The sequence below is a fragment of the Nannobrachium achirus genome, assembly GCF_963921795.1.
Source record: "Nannobrachium achirus genome assembly, chromosome: 9".
NCBI classification, from domain to species: Eukaryota; Metazoa; Chordata; class Actinopteri; order Myctophiformes; family Myctophidae; genus Nannobrachium; species Nannobrachium achirus.
This window is the reverse complement of record NC_137818.1, coordinates 44,828,185-44,854,130: the sequence shown is the minus strand read 5'-3', so window position 1 is coordinate 44,854,130 and position 25,946 is coordinate 44,828,185. Positions and strand designations below refer to the sequence as shown.

At 43.6% G+C, this 25,946-nt stretch overlaps 1 protein-coding gene across 1 annotated transcript in view; it reads left to right on the top strand.

Moving 5' to 3' along the window:
• Positions 1–25,946, top strand: part of nphp4 (nephronophthisis 4) — a gene marked incomplete at both ends in the record, with an annotated part of 228,353 nt that overhangs the window by 187,187 nt on the left and 15,220 nt on the right. Inside the window, 6 exons of the mRNA XM_080732808.1 lie at positions 3,119–3,253; positions 9,117–9,334; positions 12,999–13,225; positions 20,563–20,755; positions 21,824–21,907; positions 25,743–25,899. Of these exons, the coding sequence (XP_080588934.1) occupies positions 3,119–3,253; positions 9,117–9,334; positions 12,999–13,225; positions 20,563–20,755; positions 21,824–21,907; positions 25,743–25,899 (1,014 nt within the window). The remainder of the gene's footprint in view (positions 1–3,118; positions 3,254–9,116; positions 9,335–12,998; positions 13,226–20,562; positions 20,756–21,823; positions 21,908–25,742; positions 25,900–25,946) is intronic.

Here is a 25,946-nt window from a genome sequence, read left to right as displayed (position 1 = left end):
GATCTCTCTATGAGCTTTGTTATCGATCGGAGATGTTTATATACAGCGGCAAAAGTAATGTCTTCACAGTAGTACTGGGGAGTATAACTCAAGCAAATGTGACATTTATATTTGGGTTGACTTCAGTGGTCGGGGATAGGAGATGGATGTTGAAGGGAAGGCAGACACCTCGCCCATTAATCTGCAGAATTGTGCTGTCTGTGTCTGTTTGCATGGCAACAGAAGCTCCCTCATTCCTCGCTGCCTATTATCAGGGTGTTGATAAAGGAGTCTGGTCTCTGAGAGACATGGAGGCTGCTTTTACTTCCCCTCCAACTCTCACCAACTTGCAGAGACGTCACTTTACGGCCGATAAAGCCACTTAATTGCTGCGACCGCAGAGATTCACTTCGTCAAGTGTCCTCTGTGATGTGTCCTAAAGCCTTTTTAAACAAAATGCCGAAATCTCTCCCACCACAATTAAAGAGGGACAATTTGTCGTGTTAAGCTAAGACTTCCCAAAGCCCAGAAACTCTTAATGAGACTGGAGCATTGTGGCAATGTAACCTTTTGTTTTAATTGCCACCTCAATCAACCGATTTGCAGATTGTGTAAAGGATCTGCGTAGCAAGCAGCCGCTTAGGAATACCCTTAAATTAGAAAAAGAATATATTTTTGAAGGAGCCTCAGGCAGACTAGTGGTCTTGTCTTGTCTTTCATGTCTCTCTTTTCTCTACACTGACCTATGTATCTGAAACAAAGCTTTAAAATACAAAAAATAAATCTTAAAAGTTATCATTGACTATAATACCTGTGTTATTTTGGGAGTATATTCACGGCTGTGACTGTGAAACACAGAATGAGTAACAGCATCCTCGATACCTCCATTACTTGTGGTTACGTGTGGCGTGCAGAGCCTCTCCCCGCAGCAATGATCTTGTAGGACTCCAGTGTTAAATGAATTAGTGTTTGTCCGGCACTGGAGAAGAGAACCTGCAATCGATCATTGTTTGCAGTCCACCACGAGCGTGCCCAGAAGTGTTTACTCACCCACCGGCCCCTGAGAAGGAGGGCGAACAAACGGTGGGGTGCTGCTGTTTCGGAGCAGGGAACGGAGACAGAAGGGGTTGCGAGCCAAAGGGAGCCTTTGGCTCACGACCACCCGAACGTGCCAAGGGGCAGGTTCGAGTAGATAGGAGCTCCATGCTGACAGTTTGGCTATCTGTACAAAGACATACACAGTAAAATCCTCAGTAGGGATCCCACATGGACCCCGTCAGGGTCCATTTGGTTCCATCTGTACACTTTCAGTGGTACAAATGGGTGAATTAGCACTTAGGGTTTTACTGTGTAGGAGCACCAAGCTGACAGCTTGGCTATTCGTACAAAGACATAGAGCCGCTTACAGTCATTGGTGTGATTTCCATATTCAAATTTATAGGAAGGGCTTCCAATTGAACACAGTGTGGAGAGTTATCAACGTCTTCTTTGGCATTTCATGATGGCGTGTATTTTTCAGGCTTGCCTGTGATGAGCACCACCTGATAAAAGGAATTAACCCATTTAGAACGGGTACACATTTTGTGTATCATTATTTTATGATTTAACTATTGAAAAATAGCAGATATACAAGCTCACAGCGCGGCACCGAGTGCCGCGCTGCGAGCTCGTAGATCTGCTATTTTTGAAAAGTCGTGAACATTAGAATTTTGACCCGATTCTATAAGTGTCTTTTGAAAAACCCATGTTTCTGTGTCGGCAATCTGGCTAGCCATCGTCAAAGAAAAGGTCCTTTTCACTTAACTGGAGCTCAGTTAGTCTGTTCTTGAGAGACTACTATGTCAGTGGTTCTCAAACCTTTTCATGTGAAGGAACCCCAAAATGATATGTATTTCGCCACGGACCCCCATCTCAAAACATTTAGTTCCAGGGACCACCCAGAAGCAAAATTTGAGTTACAAACGTTCGCTTTGAAAATACATATATTCAAAGATTTGCACACATTTTCATGACTTTTTTCAAAAATAGCAGATCTACAAGCTCGCAGCGCGGCACTCGGTGCCGCGCTGTGAGCTTGTATATCTGCTATTTTTCACTGGTTAAAGCATTCAATAATCATAGGCCTAAATGGGTTAACAGCATCCGGTAGCACACCACATCTAGCATGTTTGCCCTGGAAGCTCCTATCTGCTGTTTTCCACACTGACCGCTCGGCCAAACAGTGTCCAGTGCAGCCAATAGTAGCCATCAGTCAGCGTGACACCTAGCATGTTGCCAGCTGCCCGCGTCCAAACCTTTCTAATGAATAGACCTGGCCGTGTCTCCATACAGCACATTGGTTCAGACCGAAAGGCTTTAAAGCCATTGATTGACCTGAACTTTCAGTTACAGCCCTTGTCTGTGGTGAAAAATGCACATTTTCCGAATCTGGCCTCAAAGAGCGAGAGGTGCCTCGGGGCTAAAAGAAAATAGATTTTGTTTCTTGTGTGAAATGGCAGAATCTGGCTTTAGATCAAACTTTGGCTTGTTACCTGAAGAGGTGCCACAGCTAAGATGAGTTGAAAGACCAGATTGTCATGGCCAGAACTTTTGAAAGATCGCCACACTGTGCCTTTGTAACAAAATTATACTTTACAATGTTTCATGGGGAATACATTCTTCAGCCAGAGGCGTCTATGATCCCTCATTTCCACCAAAGTTAATAGAACCATTGTTAGAGGGACACAGCGAACTTTCAAATTTTATTATTTTTCTCACTTATGTGGACAGGCCTCTGCATTCATCTTCTTTGCTCCTTTAAAACCATCTTGTTCACCGTGTAGGATCGTATAAACCCTGTGGCAAGCTAGCTCACTGTTTTATAACCTGTGATATTCAGGGCAGAAAGCTGAACTGCTGAGACCAAATCCTTTTTCCTCCCAACGCAACAAACTCTGAATACTGAAAATCAAACAAATGAGAAATAACGAAACATAATTATGGAAATGTACACCCGATGAATAAATGAGGATAAATGAATAAATGTAAATAAGTGTAATAATACAGGTAATTAATAGGTGCAATAATCTATTGCCTCTCAACTTTCACTAGACTACACTATTGGGTTTAAATGGTTCATTCCTGTCTCTGCTGTCTTCAGGATGCCCGATGGACGCCAAGAAGAGCGGCGGCAGAGAGCTGCCTCCACCGCGCTCCCACATCATCACACCTCACGGCAGCACCGTGGGCTTCAGAGGGGGCAGCCTGGCGGGACGCAGTGTCCTCCGACGCAACGGTAAGAACCTGAGGCCACGTGGTGGAAAGTAACCACGTTTCTTTTTAAAGCTTTTGACAGGAAATGGGGTGAGGGAGGGATATAGACACTCAGCAAAGGTTGTTGGGATCGGGAGTCGAACCCGCGACAAACAGGCGGTAGCATCCTACAGTAGGTGCCCGGACAGCTACGCCAGCCGCCCGGGCCGTAACTAAGTTCATAATACTCAAGCGCTGTACTTGACTGCTATTTTGAGGTACTTTTTCTTTTTATACTTGGTCTGTCTTTAAAGGACCTACACCATGAAATTTCACTTTTTCTATTTTAAAACCTTTTTTTGGGGTCCCAGTGGCACCTTCTACCACTTTTTCTAGTCACATGTTCAAATACTGGATTCTGATTGGCTAAATTCCGGAGGTTATGGCAGAACAACCGCCGCAGTTGTGTGAGGACGAGATCAATGCGCCTCAGTGTACATCCGGGGACTTCAGGAGGTAGTCGGAACACCTTTCCCCCAACCAACATATGACGGTCGTAGCGGTCCTATGTTTACTAACGTGCGTACGACGTCGCCGATTTATTTGGATCCAATGCAATCCGCCAACTTTAAAGCCCCTTTTCTCTGAACCTATGCCTTTCTGGAAGCGAACAGCCTCTATTTACGGCCGGAACGGTCCTTCTAACTGACGTTAGCTTAGCTGTATGCTAGACATCTTTCTCTGCATGGAGTTGGCGTCATCTGGTGGTGAGTAGAAGATGTTGTTTGTGGAACTATTTGCTGTCGTCGCGGAAGTTTTATAGGCAATAATGATTGTAACTTAATATCCTTGCAAGTTACAACTATGTGTTTTCTTTCATGTATACGGAAAAAAGTGGTAGAAAAGCTATTTACCACTCGGGGTCGGACATTATGCTCTGATAATGTCCTGTGTGAGGGTGTTATCGGACTCGGCTTCGCCTCGTCCGATCACCCCCTCACACAGGACATTATCAGAGCATAATGTCCTCTCACTCGGGGTAAATTGCTTACTTCTATCCTCACAAAGTCCTATTTCTGACCATTGTGTCTTTCTCTGTTTTTGGGAAGGCAGAGTTGAAAAGCTTTCCACGGGTTCTCAGAACAGTGCTGTTGTGAGAGTTGATCCGTGTGACGTCACACGGATTCCCCCCCCCCCCCCCCGCCCTTCAGGTAAAAACCAGAGCTACTGTTGTAAACCCAGCCCCTCATTTGTTTCTAATTTGCTTAGCCTCCACCTCCATCTGCAGCTGGCTTACTGTTCTGGGGCTGCTCACTCAGTGCTCTCACTCTGCCTCCCTGTATAGTAGACAGAGTGATTTCCTTCTTTTATTCTATCAACATTTTTGCTATCAACTTGTCCAAGGAGAAGTCTTAACGTTCCTGGATTGCACTATATATGTGACGTTATAGACTGCGAGGACCCAAGCTTCGTCCCTTCTATCAAGGAAACAAAAGACTATTTTTAATGGCAATGGTCCTGTCTGTGGCTGTGAAGAAAAGCCCAGATCAATCTTGGCTTTGCCTTTGCCACAAACCACAAACCAGCCCCGGCCCGCGCCGTTCCCCCGTTGCCCAGGTCTCTCTCCCCGGGCAGGGAGCAGACGGTGTCCCCGCCGCCCATGGAGCTTCCCTCCTCCCCGGCCGCTCCAAGTCCCAGCGCCGCTAAGCGGCCGCCGCTGGCCTCCTCCTCCTCATGCTGCTCCCCGGCCCGCAGGGGGTCCATGCCGATCGGACCCCCTTCCCTCCTCCTCCGTGTCCGTGATAGACCGCCTCTCCTATCGCTGTCCCACCCCCGGTTTTCCCCTCCCTGTCCCCGGCTTGAGAGAGCTTCACAGCCCGCCTCTTCTGTCACTGTCCGCGGCTAGAGTGAGCTAAAACACCCCGGTCCTTCCTTTCATTATCCCCGGCTATATAACAGCCCATAAACCAGGCTATATTCTTTTCTTCACTGCATACTACGTATCTCTCATGGTAGAACAATGTTTTTTGGCGATAATGAACCATGAAAACGCTCCAACCAGGAGGAAGAGGAGCGGGTCGAGCGACCAGACCGAGCGTAGGTGCCCGACGTAGGTGCACCGTCTCCGGGCTGCGCTCGCGGGCCGCTCGCGGGGCGCCCCGCGATCCCCGGAGCTCGTGTGGCGAGCGAGCCGGGCTCCCGGGCCCCGCGAGCGGCCCGCGAGCGCAGCCCGAGACGGTGCACCTACGTCGGGCAACTACGCTCGGTCTGATCGCTCGACCCGCTCCTCTTCCTCCTGGTTGGAGCGTTTTCATCTGCAGCGCAGATGGTTCATTATCGCCAAAATAAATAAATAAATGGGCCGTTATATTTCATACATTTTTATACATTATACATAAATACAATGCGGGTGGGGTTGATTGTCTAATGTAGATTAACGTTCTCTAATGTCTGGTCTAGCAACGGTCGCCCTGTGTCATTTGACAGTAGGCTTATATCATACAACATAGGCCTACAGTAGGCTATAATCAGAGCTGCAACATTATCCTATTTTTAATTGGCCCAATATATTTGTTGTCAACGTTGGAGAGGAGAGGAAAAAACCCCGCTAGATGCGCCCCTGAGCAAACAAAGGCCGTTTTGGTATTGCAGCTTGAGAGCCTAATTATAGGACAGCTAGTAGAAACAAAAGGAATGGTCAGAGTGTGTGTTTGAGGGCTTGACACTAAATTGGGTATATGGGGAAAAATGTTTTCTTTTATTATCTCTTATGGGCAGGGTTTCTCTTCCTTACAACTGAATGTGTACGTACCGTGATCGCCTCAGATCCTGTGCTATTTTGTACCAATGATTGTTGTGATTGGAATGTGATTTGGGGTGCCATCACTATACCTGCCTCATTGTGACATTGTACCTTTAATAAAAAAGATTTGAAAAGAGTGTGTGTTTGAGGGTTAAGACCTGTCTAAGACTCAATTTTGAGCATATATTTATACAAAAAATATAGTTTTAAAAGCATGGTGTAGGCCCTTTAAAGGCCAAACGCAGCTCCTTGCAACAGTTGCAAGTCCACACCAATGCAACTCCTTGCAACTGCCATTGGGAATAATGGTTGCAAGTAGTTGCATGATGCACGGAGTTGCATTGGTGTGCACTGGCCTTAATTGTGTGTGTGTGTGTGTGTGTGTGTGTGTGTGTGTGTGTGTGTGTGTGTGTGTGTGTGTGTGTGTGTGTGTGTGTGTGTGTGTGTGTGTGTGTGTGTGTGTGTGTGTGTGTGTGTGTGTGTGTGTGTGTGTGTGTTTTCTAACATGCCTCTGACTGCCTTGATCAGCTCATCCAGATCTAGTGAATTTCACAATCTTGTCTGTTGGCTCCACCACTGAGCCACTCAATTTGCAACCTAATCGAGCCTGCACAAGCATATCTGGGGTGTGTGTGTGTGTGTTTGCGTGTGTGCTTGTGCATGCATGTACATGCAATTGTGTGCTTGCACTACGAGTATCCATGCATCATTGCATGCACGCGCTCTCTCTTTCACTCACTCACTCACGCACGCACGCACGCACGCACGCACGCACGCACGCACGCACGCGCACACACACACACACACACACACACACACACAATTGGAGCTGTCAGCACCCTCACATAATAGCTAAAGGAGGGAGACAGATATAAATGCTTCTAATGATGTGATTAAGTGTGGGAGGATGGTCCAGAATTACTCCACAGTGTGCGGTGTGTAAACAAACCTGAGAAACGCCTGGCATTTCAGCAAACATTTATTTACGGTGTTGTACTGCCACGACTGCATGTCAAATAAGATCACACACAAACATGTCATGTGCACATGCAAACAGAATGCTTTGTGTTATTTTAACTCCTAGCATTTAAAAGGTGTATCACAAGAGAGAGAGTCGCCCAAATGGATACAACAAAACAGGAGCAGCTCTCACTGTGACATGCCGTCAGTACCACTGCTTGCACTGTGTTCTACACTACACACAGTACCACAAATAACTCAATAACTTGTGGAAAAGACTAACTGCACAAACAAGCACACAGAATTGCTTTCACCGGCCTGCAGTTGATGCACACACCAAAGTCCGGAGTGTTGATTTTAATTAAATGGACCTCACACCTCACAGCTCTCACACTCTCTTGTGAGTTGAATGAACACTCCAGAGTTTTTGGTGTGCAAACCTACACTGTAGAATCCTTAGTGTTGTTCATTTAAGACTGAAGAGAGTACAAATGGACCCAAATGGACCCGTAACTCAGAAAAGAGTAATGGAACCTTCTGTTTTCTTTACTTTCTCTTTGGAGTTAAATGAACACAGAGAATTTTACAGTGCACCGCAGCCAGACGGGAAAGCGGTGGTGAAAGAATCACTCCCAATTGTTTTACTTAAAGGACAACTTTAGTTTTTTACAACAAGGGTTCATATTTTAGATTGTAATTAAAGAATATAAACGATGAGTTTTAAAATTATTTCATTTACTTTCTATTGTTTTAGAGATTCTTATTTCAGTGGTTCGGGGCATGCGTACAAGTGTCTAAATATGTCATTTTACACAGAATAAGCCCATTCCCAAGATACAATGCAACCTTTCATGGTTGGATGTGACTTATTATGGGGGCTAGAAGTGTTACTGTAAATAGCAATAAAGAAACTGCTGGCTTATTGTGTGTAGAAATACATATTTAGCCACTTGTACACATGCCCCCATGCGTACGCATGCCCCACATTTTAGCACAGTAAACGTGATAAATCAATAGAATGAAGCAAATGAAAACATTTTAACTCTCACTTCTTCTTTTCTTTTTTTAGTACAATCTAAAATATGAACCCTTGTTGTAAAAAAAACAAAGTTGTCCTTTTAGAAAAAGTAGCGATACATACAGTACCACCATGTATGGAAAGTGACCACGTTCGGTGTGCGACTCAACTCCAGCAGCTGCCTGGCACTCCAGTGACAGGGCCGCCTGTGGCTGTGGAAGTAGTGCAGTTACCTGGGCACTATCTTCTCAGGTGATTGGCAGTGAGCCCCAGTGCTTCTCTGATAAGGAATGGAAAAAGGGGGGGAAAATGTCCACAGAGGAAGATAGCTGTTGGGGGGGGTTGGGTGGGGTGGGATGAGATGTGGTGTAAGGGAGATGTTATTATGTGTGTGTGTGTGTGTGTGTGTGTGTGTGTGTGTGTGTGTGTGTGTGTGTGTGTGTGTGTGTGTGTGTGTGTGTGTGTGTGTGTGTGTGTGTGTGTGTGTGTGTGTGTGTGTGTGTGTGTGTGTGTGTGTGTGTGTGTGTGTGTGTGTGTGTGTGTGTGTGTGTGTGTGGACACTGTGAGTGAGCAGAGAAGAAGTTTCTCTCTTCTTGGTTGGCTGAACTTGTCACTGAGGACCAACACAGTCCAACTCTTCTGTTGTGTTATGTTAGAAGAGGGGAGACGCGACTTCACACCAGAGGGCCACGTCTCCCTCTTGTCTCCATCCTTACCTCCTTTTTACATCTCTCTCTCTCTCTCTCTCTCTCTCTCTCTCTCTCACACACACACTGTCTACCTCTAAATGCTCTCTTTCTCTTTCTCACTTTATCTCTTGTGCTTCCGTTCCTGTTGAGATTATATTTGTGACCACGTTCGCAGCTAGCGATAACGCGTCCTGCATCGCATGGCAACGCATCGAGTTCTGGGGATTGGAATGTGGCTCGAGTGCTGCCTCTCAGGCTCTACGTGGGAACATGGAATTTCGACAGCAGCACTCCAGTTTCAAGTTTGGCAATGTCTGACTGAGTGTTGTTTGGATCACAAGATTTTGGGGAAATAGTCAAAAACCTCTAAAGCACACAGGTAATTTACATGATCCAAATGAATATATTCATGACTTGGGATGTGTGTCTGATGCAGCGAGGAACGTGGCGCGGGCGCAGCGGCTGGTGGAGGTTGACGGGGACCTGGTGGCTCTGCTCAACAGCAGGATCAGAAGCGGGTCTCCACTGGCCGACGGACGTGCCGCGGACGAGCCCGACGACATCCGCCGGCGCAAGCTTGACCGCATGGCCGCCGTGCACCAGCAGGAGGCCAAGAAAGACGCGGAGAGCCGGGTCAAGACGACTAAGGTCATGGTAAGGTCCGACTCTGTTCTTTAGCCAAGCTCCTATCTCCAAAGCACAGCCTTGCTCTTTTGGTCCATGTGTGTCCTCTTAACTCAAATTTCAAATGGACAACTAAGGCAAGTTAATCACTTCTATTCTGGTGCACTGCGTTATGAAATATGTCTTGGGAGGCCCTTTGATGTGAAGTGTCTCTCTCGGGCTGCCAGGCGGTGGCACAAGCCTGTTGGGAACATGCCCCTCAGCCCTCTGCGTTGTGGCAACCGAACAGGCAGGTGTTCATTGTTCCACTACCCACGGGCACATCTTGTTTTTTTTTTTACCCACGGGGACACGTGCTAAATGCAATTTTGGCTTTGGTACGCTGCTGTGTCACATGTTCTACTTCCTCTCCTGAGACCAGTGTTGTAGTGTGTTCATGGCACTTTGCAACAGCCATCTCAAGGGGAACAGCACTGAAATATTCATGCCACAACTTCACAGAGGCCATGCAAAAGAATGATTTCACACCTAAAAGGTGGCAGTCACTGCGTGACATTGCTTTGTCCCAGATAGACTGTCCTACCTTAAGTGTTGTGCAATTGGTGGTTGTTTGAAATTCAATTCGTTTTTTGAAGAAAAAAATAATAATATTAATAATAATATTAGAATATTCTGCTCTTTGATTATTTTATGATTATAGGCCTATACATTTTGTTAAAGTGGCTGTGTCTCATTTGCAAGGTTTTCTATCTGTCACCATGTCAGTCTTGATGACACAGGCCATCACACAGGCATTTAACACTTATGACTACAGTACGTACATATATGCTGCTATATACAGTATATCTGCTGAAAATGTTTCTCTACTTGCTTATTAAGCATTTCCACCTAATTTCATTTCTATGTTGACCATGCACCTAATGCATATTTGATTGTCTGACATTGAGTCTTCTTGTTATCAGACTTTGTTTCATTTGCTTCACTGTATACTGTATACTAGTAATGTGATACTCAACAGAGAAAGTGTTTTCCAGGTTCCAGGTTAGAATGAACAGTTTTTGAGGTTTGAATATACATTATTTTTGGCAATTTATTATGTTCATAGAAACATGTCTTAAAACATGTATAATATTATGGAAATTATGTAATTTGTATAAAAATGTTGTGCTGCACTGCATGGACTGCATCAGTGTAGCCTTAGCCTACTACATACTGTACAGTATGTCCTATGACGCAAATATATTATATATACAGTATATATATATTTGTTGCTTGTAGATATGTTCTTTTTGCCATGTGACACCCTTGCGCAATGGAGTATAAATCAGTCATGTGATACACATTGGTGTGTATGCACTTGGCAGAGGGGATGTTAATTTTACAAGCGCAAGCAGATTGCTTATCTGCTAAAATGCCTTGAATGTGTATATTCAATTATGTATGGCTTTCGAACACCACATATTCGAAAGCAAGACTGGATACAGGCTGCAGTATGCACCCAACCTTTCGATATTGGCAACAACAAGCTCTGATTAGCCATATGCCAAAGGCAAAAAGCATAAGACAAACAACAGACTTCTGAGGCAACAGATGTAAAATATTCTCTCTGAAAGTCACATGAAAGGTTATGGAAAAGGTTTGAAATTTCATTGGTAAAATCGAGGAACCTGATTAAAGTTTAAGGTGATAGCCTAGTTAGGAAAGAACCTTGTTAAGTACCTGTTTGTCCAAAAATGCCTTGTTAAGTACCGGTTTGTTCAAATGTTTACATTATTTTAGAAAAGCAGCTTGCACGTAATCGAAAGTACTGCATCTTGCGCACCTGGCCCCTTTCAAGTCTCTAGTGCAATAGATGAGCTGACCAAAGATTTATGGACTACGTTTTCAAGCTTTTGAGCCTCTAAGGATGTTAAAATTGAATAAACTGTTAAAATAACTGGTCTGCCTCATCAGTCGTCCGCCTCACTACACCTGCACCTTATGGGATATCCTACACAGCGTTTGTGGAAAAGGGTCCTTTTCTTTTTCTTTTTTTTTTTTTTTTGCACACCTAGGAGCAGGTGCGTAGGAGCAGGCAACCAGAGCATGAAACTTTTAAAATGTGAGATCCCGCACACAGTCTTCACTTAACACCAAACAATAGTTTATTACAATATTTCGAACTAAACAACCTTCATCCTTGCAAATGAGACTTCAAGAACAGTTGAAATGGCTTTTTTTCAACCATTTCATTATGTATAGTATTTTTTTCCTAGTGAAACTGGCTGGGTGGGTGTCTTTCACTTGTTCACTGACTCACTCAGACTCACTCCCTAGCTTCCGCCGTGGTCTGAAGACTCGCCTCTTCAGACTCCACCTTGGCCCATAGCTCTTACCATAGCACTTGCCAACCCTAAATGACCATACATGTAATTTAGATAGAATTTTTTATAACGTTTTTTATATGGTGTGTGGTCTGCCTATGTTTTTTAGATTACTATTTCTTTGCATTTGATGTATTCGTGTTGATGTATTGATGTATTACCTTGTTTATTGCAAGTCGATTGAGAGCGTCTGCCAATTGCCTAAATTGTAAATTGTACTGACTCAGTCAGTGCAACATGTTCAACTGATTGTCCTATTCCCTCAGGATATGGGATTGTAAACTCCTTCAGGCACGCATGATTTGCACCAAGATAGTGCTGAACCAAGTGTCTGTGTTACTGCATTGCCTATTTTTCACCTGAAATATTTTCTGAAACATGTTTTAGTACACTTTATAACTAAGAAAGTATGTTAATGCTTTCCGCCATCTTGTTGACATTCAACAGAGTAGCACCGCCCTCAATTGTCTATCATTATGAATCATAGAGTGCTTGACAGGTACTAGTCATCATATTATTGATTGTAATTAGTTCGTACCTGTCAATGCAATCACTTCTTGTGTTTTTTTTCGAAAGGAAGTCATTATGATTGGCCTTTTAGGGACTTTTGATATCGGGAATCAGTGGCATAGGTATAGGGGAAGCAGGGGATGCAGTCGTATCAGGGCCCAGCGTGCACTGGAGGATCCTAAATAGCCTTCATCAGGGCCTGAGGTCACTATGCTATGCCAGTGTCAGGAATAACACAGTTTCTTTCTTTTTTGGCATATAACTACAGTTTCCATTATGACCACGCATTCTCTAAAAGTGTGAAAAACATATTTTTGTTTTATTTCAGTTGGTCTTGGTCTAAGGGGTGGCTTAATAATGTTATTAGTTTATAGAATCCATGTCATAGTTCAGGAATGTGGAACTATTTCAATTTGACCCAATCCAAAGCTTAGTGGCGAGGTGGCCAGATTAGCTCTCATGTGTTAATAAGTCGGTGAAACCTTTACTAATGTTTTGACAACAAGGAGTTTAGAAATCACTGCTTTCCAATTCCCTTCCCAATCCATGCTTGCAAATTACTCAGTTTACAGAAAACCATCAGAAATGTGTCTTGAAAAGCTATGAAAATGTAATTATAGTTAATCATGTCTGGCAACTTTTAGAAATTCCATTGATGCTTATCTGTAGGATTTATGTTTACCTGATCTTCAACCACAGCCTGGCATCCCTGGACTTGGAAGCCGAAGTGCTTAATGGCAAGGTTTTTGTCTTGTTTTGATTAAACTAACCATATAAACACATGTACTCAACACCAAATAACCTTCTCCATCTTCTCTCAGACTCGGCGGGAAGTGCGAGCCCGGCTGGACAGGGACCTGCGTGTGATCGAGGCCTACCAGGACCGCAGCAAGATGGAGGGCATCGCCAACATGCTGAGCCAGGCCATCACCACCCAACATGTGCTCTATGCCAGCCTGGGCACTGCGGAGTACATGGAGTTTGTACTTAAGAACCCCTTCAATGTTCCACAGACCGTCCGGATCCACAGTGAAGACCCCGAACTCAGGTAGTGCCGTGGGTGTGGTGCTCATATGGGTGAGAAGTTGTCAATGTATTAGGTGCAGATTTAAGATGCATTAGCAACTTCTGGGGACTATGTGCTTCATTATGCAAGCTTGCATACAAGATGACTGGTTGTAAAGGGGGTTTTGACAACTTGGGGTGCCCAGAAACGAGGTAGGAGGGCTGGCATAGTGTTGTCTGTTGTGCTGTCTCTGCTACGATTGTCAGCCACCAAGCTAGGGGAGACACTGCTGCCTATGGAGCAGTGTCTCCATAGGCAGCACATGACATGCTTGTTGTATCATGAAGACATACTGTATGCCTTCACTTTGTGGATGTAATCTTGCTGCACCGTTATATTTGTGTCCTTGTATACATTTCCTTTTGTGTGGACATAAATAAATTGTGAAAATGTGTGTGTAAACACCTGGACTCTATCCCATATGTTCTGCATGGGAAAACATCTACAGCGCAGCCAAAGGGGAATCCCTCTTGGCCAAGGCAGACATTAGGCTTCTGGGATACCGCGTGCAGTGTATACATGTTTAATGCAACTAAATGTCCTTAAAAAGCTGGAAGGTTTGACTTTTCAGCATCTAACTAGAACCTGAGGACATTTGCCTGGTGTTTTCTTTTTCTTTCATGTGTGCTTTATTTAGCATTCAAATGGTTTTTATTGGCAACCACACTCTTAGTGCTGCGTTAATTCATGCATCTCACCTCACTTGAGAGTTGAGACGGAGATAATTTAGCTCCTGCAGCAGTACATCAGTTGTCCTTGAACTACATACTGTACATGTGGAATGCTACTGAAACAACTATGCTGTTAAACCACTTAAGCGCTAGTAGCTACAGTAGCTATAGCTATACAATGGTTTTGAAAATAGGAAATCTATGAGCTCACAGTGTAAACGGTCTATTGTGTAATTTCGAATGTAACCTGCCATGGTTCAAGTGTCATTTCTAATGCAACTGGCATGGTCCATTGTCATTTATAACGGTGGTTATAAATGACCTTGCGGTCTGGGCTTTCCATTGTGCATCGGTAATTTCCGCGATTTGTTTACAACGCACGTTGGCGTGCACGCAAAGTGAAGCTGCTCCATAGAAACCCATGGATCTTCCATCAAATAATCCTCATTATCTCTAAAAAATACATTTTGCATTTTGAATTTCCCAGCCCTTCAAAATAAGAGCGGAGGCTTATGGGAGGAAATGGTGGCACTCTGTGCCCCTTATTTCTTAAAAGTAAGTGTATACAATGATTATTTTTTAAATCATAAAAAACAAATATATTCTTTTTAAATGTAGGAAAAGATCAAGCCGTGATCCATAGAAATTGGTCTGTGACCCACAAATGTTCTCGACCCACTGTTTGGGAACCAGTGATTTATAATGTGACTAGCATGGTCCAGTTGTGTCATTTCTGCTGCATGTCTTTGGTTTGGATGAGCAGTTTTGAGCACACTTCATGTGGACAAACAATGGCTGGATTGTGCTGTGCATGAATCACTGTGGCATTAGTGCAGCCAGAAGGCCCACCAGGTCTAATTGGGGATTGGGAAGCAGCACAGCTGGGCTGCCAAGCGTCCGTCTCCTCTTCGGCCCCCGCTCACCAAGCTTTTCTCGTGTTGAAGCAACGTGATTTCAACTGTTTTGTGCCAAGGGATGAGTCATCCTGAAGCATCCTCCGTTGGATATCTATTTTCTAATTATCGAGAATCAATAATTGACTGAATTGATCCCTATTGTCATAGTGTCCTTCCAGGCGAAAATGTTAAAACACTTGTGAGCGCGTTGTGAGCTTTTAGAGCTTGTGCAACGAGGTATAAAATAACGAGTGGTTAATTGATTCCATGATGTACAAAATATACTGTATATAGAAAACAAAATAATAAGTGCTTTATGTAACCAAAATACCGACATGGACAAAGTTAGGCCCAGTGATTGATTAATATGCAAAGATATGGAAAACATTAATTTGTAGGCTTGGTGCATTATGGACTCATAGAATATTAGACTAGATCATGCCAACTTGATATACAATATACATGTAAAGTATACACATAGATACTTCTGTTGCTGGTCCAGGTGAGGTCCAGGCCTAAGTTACGATTAATATTATTATACTCCATAAATGGCAAACCTACAAGCTCACAACGTGTCACATTGCAATGCATTGTAAGCTTGTAGGTCAGCTGTTTTCAGCACACGACACCATTCTACAACAAAGTATGAATCACACTTCTTCCACACACAAACAAAACCCATGGAAAAACCCCAGCTGTAACCTGAAATTTAGAGCCCGGCCTTTGAGAGTACTTTAGAGACAGAGGGGAACAGAGAGTTCTACCTTTGATGTGCACTGCTGGGGCTTCTTTTTTTTTTCTTTTTCGCCTCGCTGAAGCAGTAGGGAGCCTGAAGGCTCCTCTACAGTAGAGAGAACACGTTCTCTACCTGTTGCCATGCATTTTGCATGGCTGCGTTCATGTGTAATGCCTCACCGGGCCCCTTGCCTGCCATAGCTGGCGGCTAGCAAAGGGAAAGCTGGGATGTGCTGTGTGTAGTTCCTCAGCGCGTCGCCAGCAATGAGGCCATTTCTCTCTCTCTCTCTCTCTCTCTCTCTCTCTCTCTCTCTCTCTCTCTCTCTCTCTCTCTCTCTCTCTCTCTCTCTCTCACACACACACACACTCTCACACACCTTGTTTCTCTTGTCTTCCATTCATGCTGTTGTTTCATTATCTTCCCACAGCTTCTCTTACTGTTTTCCTTTTTTTCCCCTTCCTATTTCCATCGACAGTAAATCTATTCATGCTGCTGGCCTCTTGTGTTGCTGTTTTCTCTGTCTATAAGCAGCATCTCATGTCTTTTCTTTTGAGTTGCCATTTTCACGGTATCAGAATACACTCTGGATTTTACTTGTGTACTGTAGAACACACAAATGCATATGCATGCACGCTGCCCTTCTTTTCTCTCTCTCGCTCTCTCTTTCTCTCTCGATACATGCAAAATGGTTTGTGGCTGCAGCTTGGTAAAAATCCAAATAAGGTTCATTAAAATGAGTAGTCTAGTCACAAGGCTAATGTTAGCAAGGTGGGTTCCTGAAGAATTCATAAATTCTCCATTTGCTATTGCGCGAAATTCCCTTCTCCATGCCCCCGGGGGTGTGGACCCTTTGAAGTTTAAAGCAGTCCGTCCCTTTATGTATTTGTGTGTGAAATTCTCCCACTCAAAGAAAAGAGGCAAAGTGGAGTGTGGAGGAGAGGGTGAAAATGACTCCCCTCTGCCAGAGTGTGTTATCTTTTTCCTGTAACACTCTCCCTCCAAATCCATTTGATGGGGATTGGGGGACTAGCATTGACCTCTATAGCTTTGTATGAAAGCTGCGGATGGTAATTGAAAGCCAAGCATTGTACTCAGAGTATTGACTCTAGACCTTGGGAAGTTGCCCCACTTCTATCTTGGACCAAATACAAATCACAGTAGTTGTTTTTTGTTGTTGTTTTATCAATAGCTCTTTTGTAAACAAGAAAGAAATAAGAATCTTTATCACTGCAGTAATCATTTTTATTTTGTTGCATAAAAAGGATAATAACCCTGTTGTAGTTTTAGCCTCTCCATTATACCACACCAATAAAGAGCACCATTGAGATGAATGTGAAGCTTTAATTACCTACAATGATTTTTGAGAATAAATTTGGACCATTTCTGGGTTTGTTCATGCAGCTCTATAAAATGATTATGTGAGAGATTATTGCTCTGTTAAACCATAACATTCTTTGGGTTCATTTATATGGCATGTCCGAGGGCCAAGTTGGTTTGGATGGCTGTGAGTCCCGTAAAATTAAACCAATCACAGCTCATGATACCACGTGCATGAGGTTACAAAACCTGATCAGTGCCCACACTGCCAAGTGTAACACATGGTAGCAGAAAACCCACAGCACGAAATAAATTGTTCACAAAGTACACACCTTACTAGGTGTGTACTTGCAATTGATTGCTAAAGATTGGACAGGAAGGCTGTGCCATTATCAGGCTCTGTCTTGTTTGAGTTACGGTTAAACTCAATACGATACACTAACAGCATTAGTTTGGAGTTATTGGGCAAAAACGGATGATGTTGTTTTTTTTTCTGGTTTACTTTTCTTTTTGATAATAGGGTTTTCTATGGCTGGGTCCCAAACAACATACAAATTACAAAGCAATGAAATGTGATCTGCTTTTGGAATGCCACGCACTCTAGAAAGGGGAGGTTTGTTCTCTGTAACAACACTATTTCTATCTATTACTATTACTATGTCTATTGTTCTGAAATGTTTATAAATAATGCATACAGGGACAAACCAGTATTACATTATGAGTGTCTGTCACTGCATTTGGTGGCATGGATTTGATCATCTGCGCAAGCATGACACAGCAGAGCCCAAGTCCACGGTTATTACACTACATGATAAAAGACATACAGTATGAACACCTCAGTGGCGTCAGTTCAGAAAAAGCTAAGGTATAGCAACATGACGGAGACACCAGTCATGGTGTTTCTACGGTCATGGCGTTTCTACGGTTTCTTGCTGGATATGGCAGCCTGGAACGGCTGTTCAAGTGCAGCTAAACTTGTCATGTTAACTCATTAAAAGCCAACCCCGCGATGTCGCGGGAAAAGTAATAGAGTATCTATAGTGCCATCCACGCGATGTCGCGGGAAAAGTAATATATTACTGTAACGGCGAGTAAAAATACCTAGTACAATGGCCGACGCTCCGGAGACGAAATCCGCGCTGATTTGTCATCATCACGGCTCCACGAGCACACAATAGTCATCCCATAACATTGAGGTGGACGGCCGATCTCATCTTTAATGCCCATTATCTCAAAACTACACTTTAGAAGCTAGGATGGAGGCAGATGCTCGCTTATTTTACACAGTTATAAAAGCTCCCGGTCGGCCATTACACAACTCCACGTGGACACGCATCGGTTCCGGCGCACGATCCGATGACGTCAGACCGGAAGTACTTCCGGTCTAGACTTCTGGCCTTCAAAATAAGACAGCGGCCGTTAATGGGGCCGGGAGGGGGCACTCTGGACCCCCTAATCCGTTAATGTCCTGGGCTCAGAATGAGTTAATAAATGTGCCACAATTAACAATAATGCATTCCACCTGTGCAGCTTACCTGCGGAACCTGGGAATATACCATTTTGTCAAGATGGGGAGAATACAAGTGTGGAGAATATAATTACAATTTTGTAAAATTTTGCATTTGTAGTTATTTTACTGTAATTTAACAACATAATAACCAGCACAGATAGACAAAGAGACATTCATGGATTTATATTTAAAAGTAACTTTTATTTTCCCCCCTGGACCCAGGGTATGGCAGCTGCATACCCCTGCCATACTCAATTGACGCCCCTGGAACACCTCATGCAATATGAACCTGCATTGAGTGACATGCTGTCAAAGTGACAAGCTAAATACTACTACAAGGAGGAGAGGTTGGGGGAGTTTGATCACTGAAAAGCTGACATTTGTGGCAGCAGTTAGTGATGTTAAGCATGTAAGAGTGAGTGAGGATCTGCTTTAATCTGCTTAAATAGTCTAGTTTCAGGCTGTTACGCCCTGTATTGCACTGATAAGAGCAATAGTCACCACGTTATGGCCATTTGAAGTGTTAAACACTGCTGTAACACTGCACTGACTGAGGTTTAGTACGGATTAGGGCACAGGTACACCTGTGGCCCCCAGTGTGACTAATATCATGGCAGTCCCCTGAACAGTGTTTGTGCCAAGTCCAGATGTTACGTTTGATATCTGTGCTCCATGTTCGACCTATCCCTTAGGCAATTTTTATATAGGAGGACAGGGTTATGCACAGATAGTAACATGCGACTTGTTGCAGTAGATAGCTGTCTTACACCTATTGGGTTGCATCTTTTATAGAGCTTTGTTCTAAACTGTCAAAGCGTCTAAACACATTTTTAATTCATCATTTCTTACATTGAATTCATCGTAGTTGACATGGTGCATAACCAGGCTATCCTTTCATTTTCAAGGCTTCTTTTGATCTGTAATTTGGTCGAGGCCTTCAGTCAGCCCATAAACTCCCGCCCGCAAACAGTTTGATTTATCTCATTTCGGGATTTCCATGGATCTGTTATTAACAACACACATTATTCCTAGACCTTTATACTTCATAATTACTTGTGGTCCAAATATAACCTCACGTTAACCAAAATCACAGGGCACATAAACTCGAACCTAGTACATTCAGTCTGGAACATTCAGTCTGAATTATGGTGGTAATTGAAAGGTAACAATTGACCGTTATTACAAGCCACTACAAAAGATGCATGTGTAGCAGAGTGACTGCCTCAGTGTGATGGCCTCAAAAGCCTAGAATCTCCCTCCGTCTCTTTGGTCTGATGGTTAAGATGTTAGACTTTCTCACGGGAGATCCGGGTTTCGAATCCCGGGCGTCACACATGCTGTTGCTATTAGTTCAGAGGGCGCCATGCCTAAGAGATTATGTCATGACTGAGCGAGGGAAGGAGACATACTGTAACTGATGCAACTTGTAAAAATCACACCCAGTGTGAAGTGAGCGGTGCTTTTCATGAGTTCATTTCAAGTGTTCCGTAAAGCTTGACCAATGAGTCAAGTGTGGGACATGCATACGTGCCAGTTGTACTCAAAACTAGACCAGGTCAACCTGGTTGTGCCAGACCCCGGTTCTGCCAACCCTCTGGGCCTATAAATTTAATGGTACATTTATAGGCTGTCTGTCCCTTTATAGGCTGTCTGTCCCTCCCTCATGTCATCATCATTTGTGACATCATTGTGACCAAATATGGAGAAAAGAGGGAGGGACAGACCGACAGACAAAGCCTTTTGCTTTGTCTGTCGGTCTGAGGGTCTGTCTGTCATCATCGTTTGTGACATTCTGCCTTTTGTAGGCATGTCATCATCATGTCATCATCATGACCATCTATGGAGAAAAACAGGACAGACAGACAAAGCCTTATGTAGGCCGACCCTCTGGGTCTGGCGGTCAACCTGGTTGTGCCAGACCCCGGTTCTGCCAACCCCCTGTCTGTCATCATCATTTATGACATCATGCCTTTTGTAGGCATGTCATCATCATGTCATCATCATATATACCCTTTATATAGAAAAGGGACAGACCGACATTTGCTTATGTAGGCCTACCCATTTCATGGGTCTGGCAAACACACATATTTTCCCACAACGTTAACATTGAGGATTTTACTGTGCTGGATCAACCGAGGTGTGGTGCGTACTCCAATTCTGAATATTAACTTTACCCTCTTTCCACACAGTGTCATCACCAACACGGACGAGTGGCGCTACTTCAAGGAGCTGACCAGAACGCCTACCCCACTGGAGGAGGACATGTTTCACCTGGGGGAGGATGAGATGCAGCCCCCCCGTGTTTACCTGCGCCCCAAGGAGAGTGTCCACATACCCTTGAAGTACCAGAGCTTCTTGTGTGACCACAACATGGCCCCCCAGGTACAGTGTGCACATTAGCTTGGTTCATTGGTGGGAGGGTGAATCAAGGAATGTACGATTGTACACTAGTTTTGGGTACATCGTGGTGAATGTCATTCTGCGATTATGCCACCAAAATGTGGAATGCCCTGCCACCACTCATGGAAAAGTGTGACTCCCTACCCCTTAAAAAGCACCATAAAAGAGCACCTGTCTGTAATTTGCAACTGGACCTTGACAAGTCTTCTAGCTTGCCAAAAGAAATTAGCCCCCTTTTCTGTAATATATTTTTACTGTTCCTAGCATTGATGATTTCTTGTATAGCATTCTATGTCTTGATGAATTGAATACGGTACATAGGACTATAATGGAAACATGCCCTCAGGGCTTGTTGTGTTATCTTTTTAGCATTATTGTATAACTGTATCGCTGCACTTTTTGCTAACTGTTAATAAATCAATGATTAATAAATCAATCAATCAAAAAATGGACTCCAGTGACAGTCTTAGTGAGGAGGCTTACTGGCTGCAGTGAAAGTCTTAGTGAGGAGCCTTGCTGGCTGTGGTGTTATCTCTACACTCATCCATATCTGCATTATGTTGGCTTATTTCTGTCATTATTTACTGTGCAGCTGAATGTGCCCACTAGAGCGGGACAGCACACAGCAAAATCCTCAGTGTGAATTTAACTCAGAGTTAAATTAACATTGGGGATTTTACTTTGCAGGGTATTCCCTCTAAGCCTGAGGGATAAGCACAGCTGATCTTTTCCAAGGGCAAGTCATGCAAATGCAATATCAACCCCTGCCCCAGGGTTAATTTGGTGCCGGCAGTGGTTGCAACACAAAGAGAAGTGATGATAAATGTCATTTATAGAGGATTTGCTCTTATCTCTGCTAGATGACCGCATTCAAATGTTTTGTTCTGCCCTTTGGTTTGGTTCCATGCTGATGTTTTCTTATCATTCTCGGGTGCTTTCTAGTTGTGTCTCGGACTAGGCAAATCTAGCCTACATTCAGGAGATGAATATCAGTTTTTGGATAGATAATCAGTTCCACTAACCATGCGGTTTCTTATCAAATTCTCACAGGGGCCGAGCTTCCTATCCGCAGGCGAAAATGCACAGGTGGCCAAACGGCATCCGTCCAACATCGTGCTGGCCAAGTCCATCAAGGTAACGCAGTTTTGCCTCAGCTCACTCTTCTATATTTCTGCATCTCCATCTTATTCTCGAATGTCTCGGTGCTCAAATCCCATTTTGTCTGTCTCCAGGCTGGAATTATGATAAGCTATGAATCTGGGTTGAAGATTGTACATACACCCTCCCCCCACACACAATAAGAGCGGCATAATTTCTCTGATTGAGGTTTTTGTTTTCTTTCCCTCCGTCAGCCTGAGGAGAGTATTACTGAAGCGCACCTAGCTGCACCACATCCAATTTTAGGAATAAAAGGCAGAGCATCCAAAATAATTGCATCCAAATTTCTGTTACTGCAGGTATATGCATCATAATCCTGTATCTGTTTGCTGGGTCTATATAGTATAATGAGCAGCAACAAAACAACAATCAGACGCTCAGCTCACATTAGAGGTTTAGTTTTTGAGATGCCTACATTCACTATTTAGTTAAATACCATTTTCGATCAAGACACACACGCAGAACCCTTTTACCCCTCCACTCAGCGACTGCTCATAAAACAAACACAAACACTTGGAATTGTCAACTATAAAAACTAAAGTTGCACAAAGCTAAACAAGTTTGTAAAGCACAAATTATGTGCTGAATATTACTTATCTCTGCGAACAATGTTTGTCTACTCCAACTGACAAATGTTGAGCTTAAAAGTTGGAGGACAGCGCAGTGCGTCTGGCTAATCTACTTTAAATGAAGCATGCATGAAGCTATTTTTTGTCCATTTCATGCACTTGATCATCCGTTCATTATACGCAACAAGAAGCAGAGAGGAGGGAGAAACAAAATAATTTATGTTCTGAAGCTCCTGTGCCTACCAGCTCTCAATAATGCTCTTTAGATAGACAGACGGATATAGGCAAAATTCAGTTGTCATAGCAGCACTGCAGTGTTAAACACAAAACAGATACAGATGGAGGTAGAGAGAACTGATTAAACAGGTACTTAACGAAAAGCGATTAGAAATTAGGTTTAAAAAATTTTAAGGTCTTGCCTTTCCATGGTCCACGAGATATTAACAGGTATAAATATTAAATGTAGTCTAGTCAAAGTTTATGTGTGCAATCTTTCCACAGTAGTATGGGTAAATATGTGCAGTCCATCTACAGTAGATCCCGTGGCTTATAAATGCAATCAAGTACGATTTTATTCCACTCGTGGGGTTGAATCCAAGCATCCTCTTATCGGCACAGTCTTTCTATTAGCCATCAAAACACCCAGAGCTCCATATCAGATTCCCTCTCAACAATCCCGCCATGTAAACCTGCCTTGCCATAATCCTGCCGTTGGTATTGGCTGAGCACCCTGGAGCTCTCCCTGTTGCATGGGGTAGCTGATGCAATGCTTGCCAATCTGCCCAGTCGGCTGTGCTGTGCGTGTGTGTGTGCGCGTGCGTGCGTGCGTGTGTGTGTGCATGGGTTTTGGCACTACGGCTCTGAACAGCCGTCCCATCCAGAGGTCATGTCTGGATCAAATGGATGTCCTGCTAAAACTGACAGGCCCCAATAGTACTGCTGTCAGGGTGCCAGCGCTGGAAGTGCCTGTCAGTCAGGCATGCTCCGTCCAAAGTCAGATGTACAGGCTGGTTCGCATTGGCCGGCATGGCCTCACATGGAGGCCCCATCAAGGATTTGGACACCTTGTTGTTGTTTTTTTTTTTTTTTTTTTTTCAGAGGTAGAGTATTCACGAATAGTGATTTTTAGTATTCGAATTATTCGACCTCAAAGTATTCGAATAGTCGAATACTCGACAGGACTGGCCAAACTGTCAAATATTAAATAAGCAAGAGGCAAACATTGTGAAAATAGCAGATTGCGAGGCGTTGTGAGCATGTAGATCTGCTATTTTCACAATATTTATCTGTGGAACCGAGTCACATTAAATGTAATACCTACAATTCCAATTGCTTCTCAGGGTGGGGGTCCCCAGTTCAAATATGTTTATTTTGGGGGTCATGGCCTAAAAAGGTTTGAGAACACCTGGTATAGAGCATTAACAAATTCATCCACCAGGGGCATTGACGACTCATTCTTATGACTTCCTATCTAGCCAAGCTTTATAAACTACCGGTATATATTTTTTAAAGAGAAAAAAAAATATTCTAATATTTGGTGAATGCCCTAGTGTGAGGTGGAATTTGCTAATGTTATGGTCTTACAATAACCAGCATTACAATAATCAGACCCTGTTGAAGGGAAGATGGTGTGCAAGGATGGCGTAGGCTAGCAATTAGCATGTGTTAGTCTACTGTGTGTGTGTGTGTGTGTGTGTGTGTGTGTGTGTGTGTGTGTGTGTGTGTGTGTGTGTGTGTGTGTGTGTGTGTGTGTGTGTGTGTGTGTGTGTGTGTGTGTGTGTGTGTGCATGCCTGCGCAGGCGCGCAGAGGCTAGCATATGTAAGGATGTAATTAGTCCATATATATATGCATACATTCATTTACACAGATCCTGAGGGCTGTTTTAATGCAGCTCACTTCAAAGTGTATCCTATAGGTCTATGGGGGCTTCAATGCATGGAAGGGAATGGGATCAGAGTGAAGGCAAATGTAGCATTATACCAAACAGCATTCTATCACGTTCTCTGATGAATCTTTAAATATAACTCCATTCTTTAAAAGGCTGCTTTTTCCTATATTTAGACCTGTATTTAACAAGCTTGTAGAGATGAGGTAGGCTACCTGAGAAAGGAAATGGCACCATGGCGACATCGCTTCATTTCATTAAATGGAGTTGGCCTGTGTTTAAAGCGCAGCTGTCATCTTCCTGAGGGCTGTGTCTGTCTGACAAATGGTGATCATTAACAAGATGTTGGTTCAGTCAGCGCAGGTCTAACATGAAGGAATAAGAACACCTTCATTTAAAAAAAAAAGAAAATCGTGCTGACACAGTCGAAAGTTTTCCAACTCAATATGTTCTTATACTTTAAAAAAAGATATATCTTCTTCAGAGAAGGGAGGATATTACCCTGTCTGTTCCGCTTCCGTTTTGGCCCGGTACTCTGCCAAGTGTGCTTCTGTTTTCATAAATTGCAGTCGAATTTAGTCTGCATCATCACGGATGATAGTCCTACACTATCATCTGTAGAAAACGGCTGGGGAAAATACAGGGTGTCCTTGTAAGACCCGATTTATGCTCTGTTGTATGGCAGTGTTGTGCGCCAAAAATCAAGGATGCAACTTGTTGTGAGCTTGTAGATCTGCTTTTTTGGATGCTGAGGTCGCATGGCACAAACTATTGCCCTGGATTTTATTCCTGCTCACAAACCTTCGTACATTAACCTCTCTTTTCCTCCATCTCCATATATAATGTTTTTCTCTATACTGCATTCTTCAATACAATGGATTTACTTCAGTGAACAATATGAACCGTTCAAGTAAAATCAGTTTTTACACTGCCAGCAATGTATGGAAGGGTATTGTTATTGGTCTGTGTCTTTGTCTGTCTGTTAGCAAAATAACTCAAGAATGAATGGCTGTATGTTCAAGAAACTTGTACTGGCCCAATAACATTCAAGGTCAAAAGTAATGTATTTTATTTTATGGTGTAATACCTGGTTAAATAAATAACTGGATTTTAATTGAATAAATAAAGAAAAAGTATGTCAGTCATATATCAGGGATGGGATGTAGAATGTAGAATGTAGAATGACTTTGACTCACACTTCAAGTCTGATTTTAAGAAAATGCATTTACTGAGGAACTAAGGAAATGAGGTGATGTGAGATTGAGAATATGGACATTTTGCCCATAAATATCATGATTTTCTAGTTCTATCAGCCTGCTTATTGGACACCTCTAACCCGCCCCCTCTCCCTCGCAGGTGACGTTCAGGGCGGAGGACGGCAAGCCCCTGGCCATCTGCCAGGTGAACGTGGAGCCCACGCCGCATGTCATTGACCAGTCGTTCCGCCTCTACCACCCCGAGCGCTGCTTCCTGAAAAAGGCCATCCGCCTGCCCCCCTGGCACAGCCCGCCAGGTGACTCCAATTAACCCCATTACGCAGCTCCCTGCCTCCACCCACCT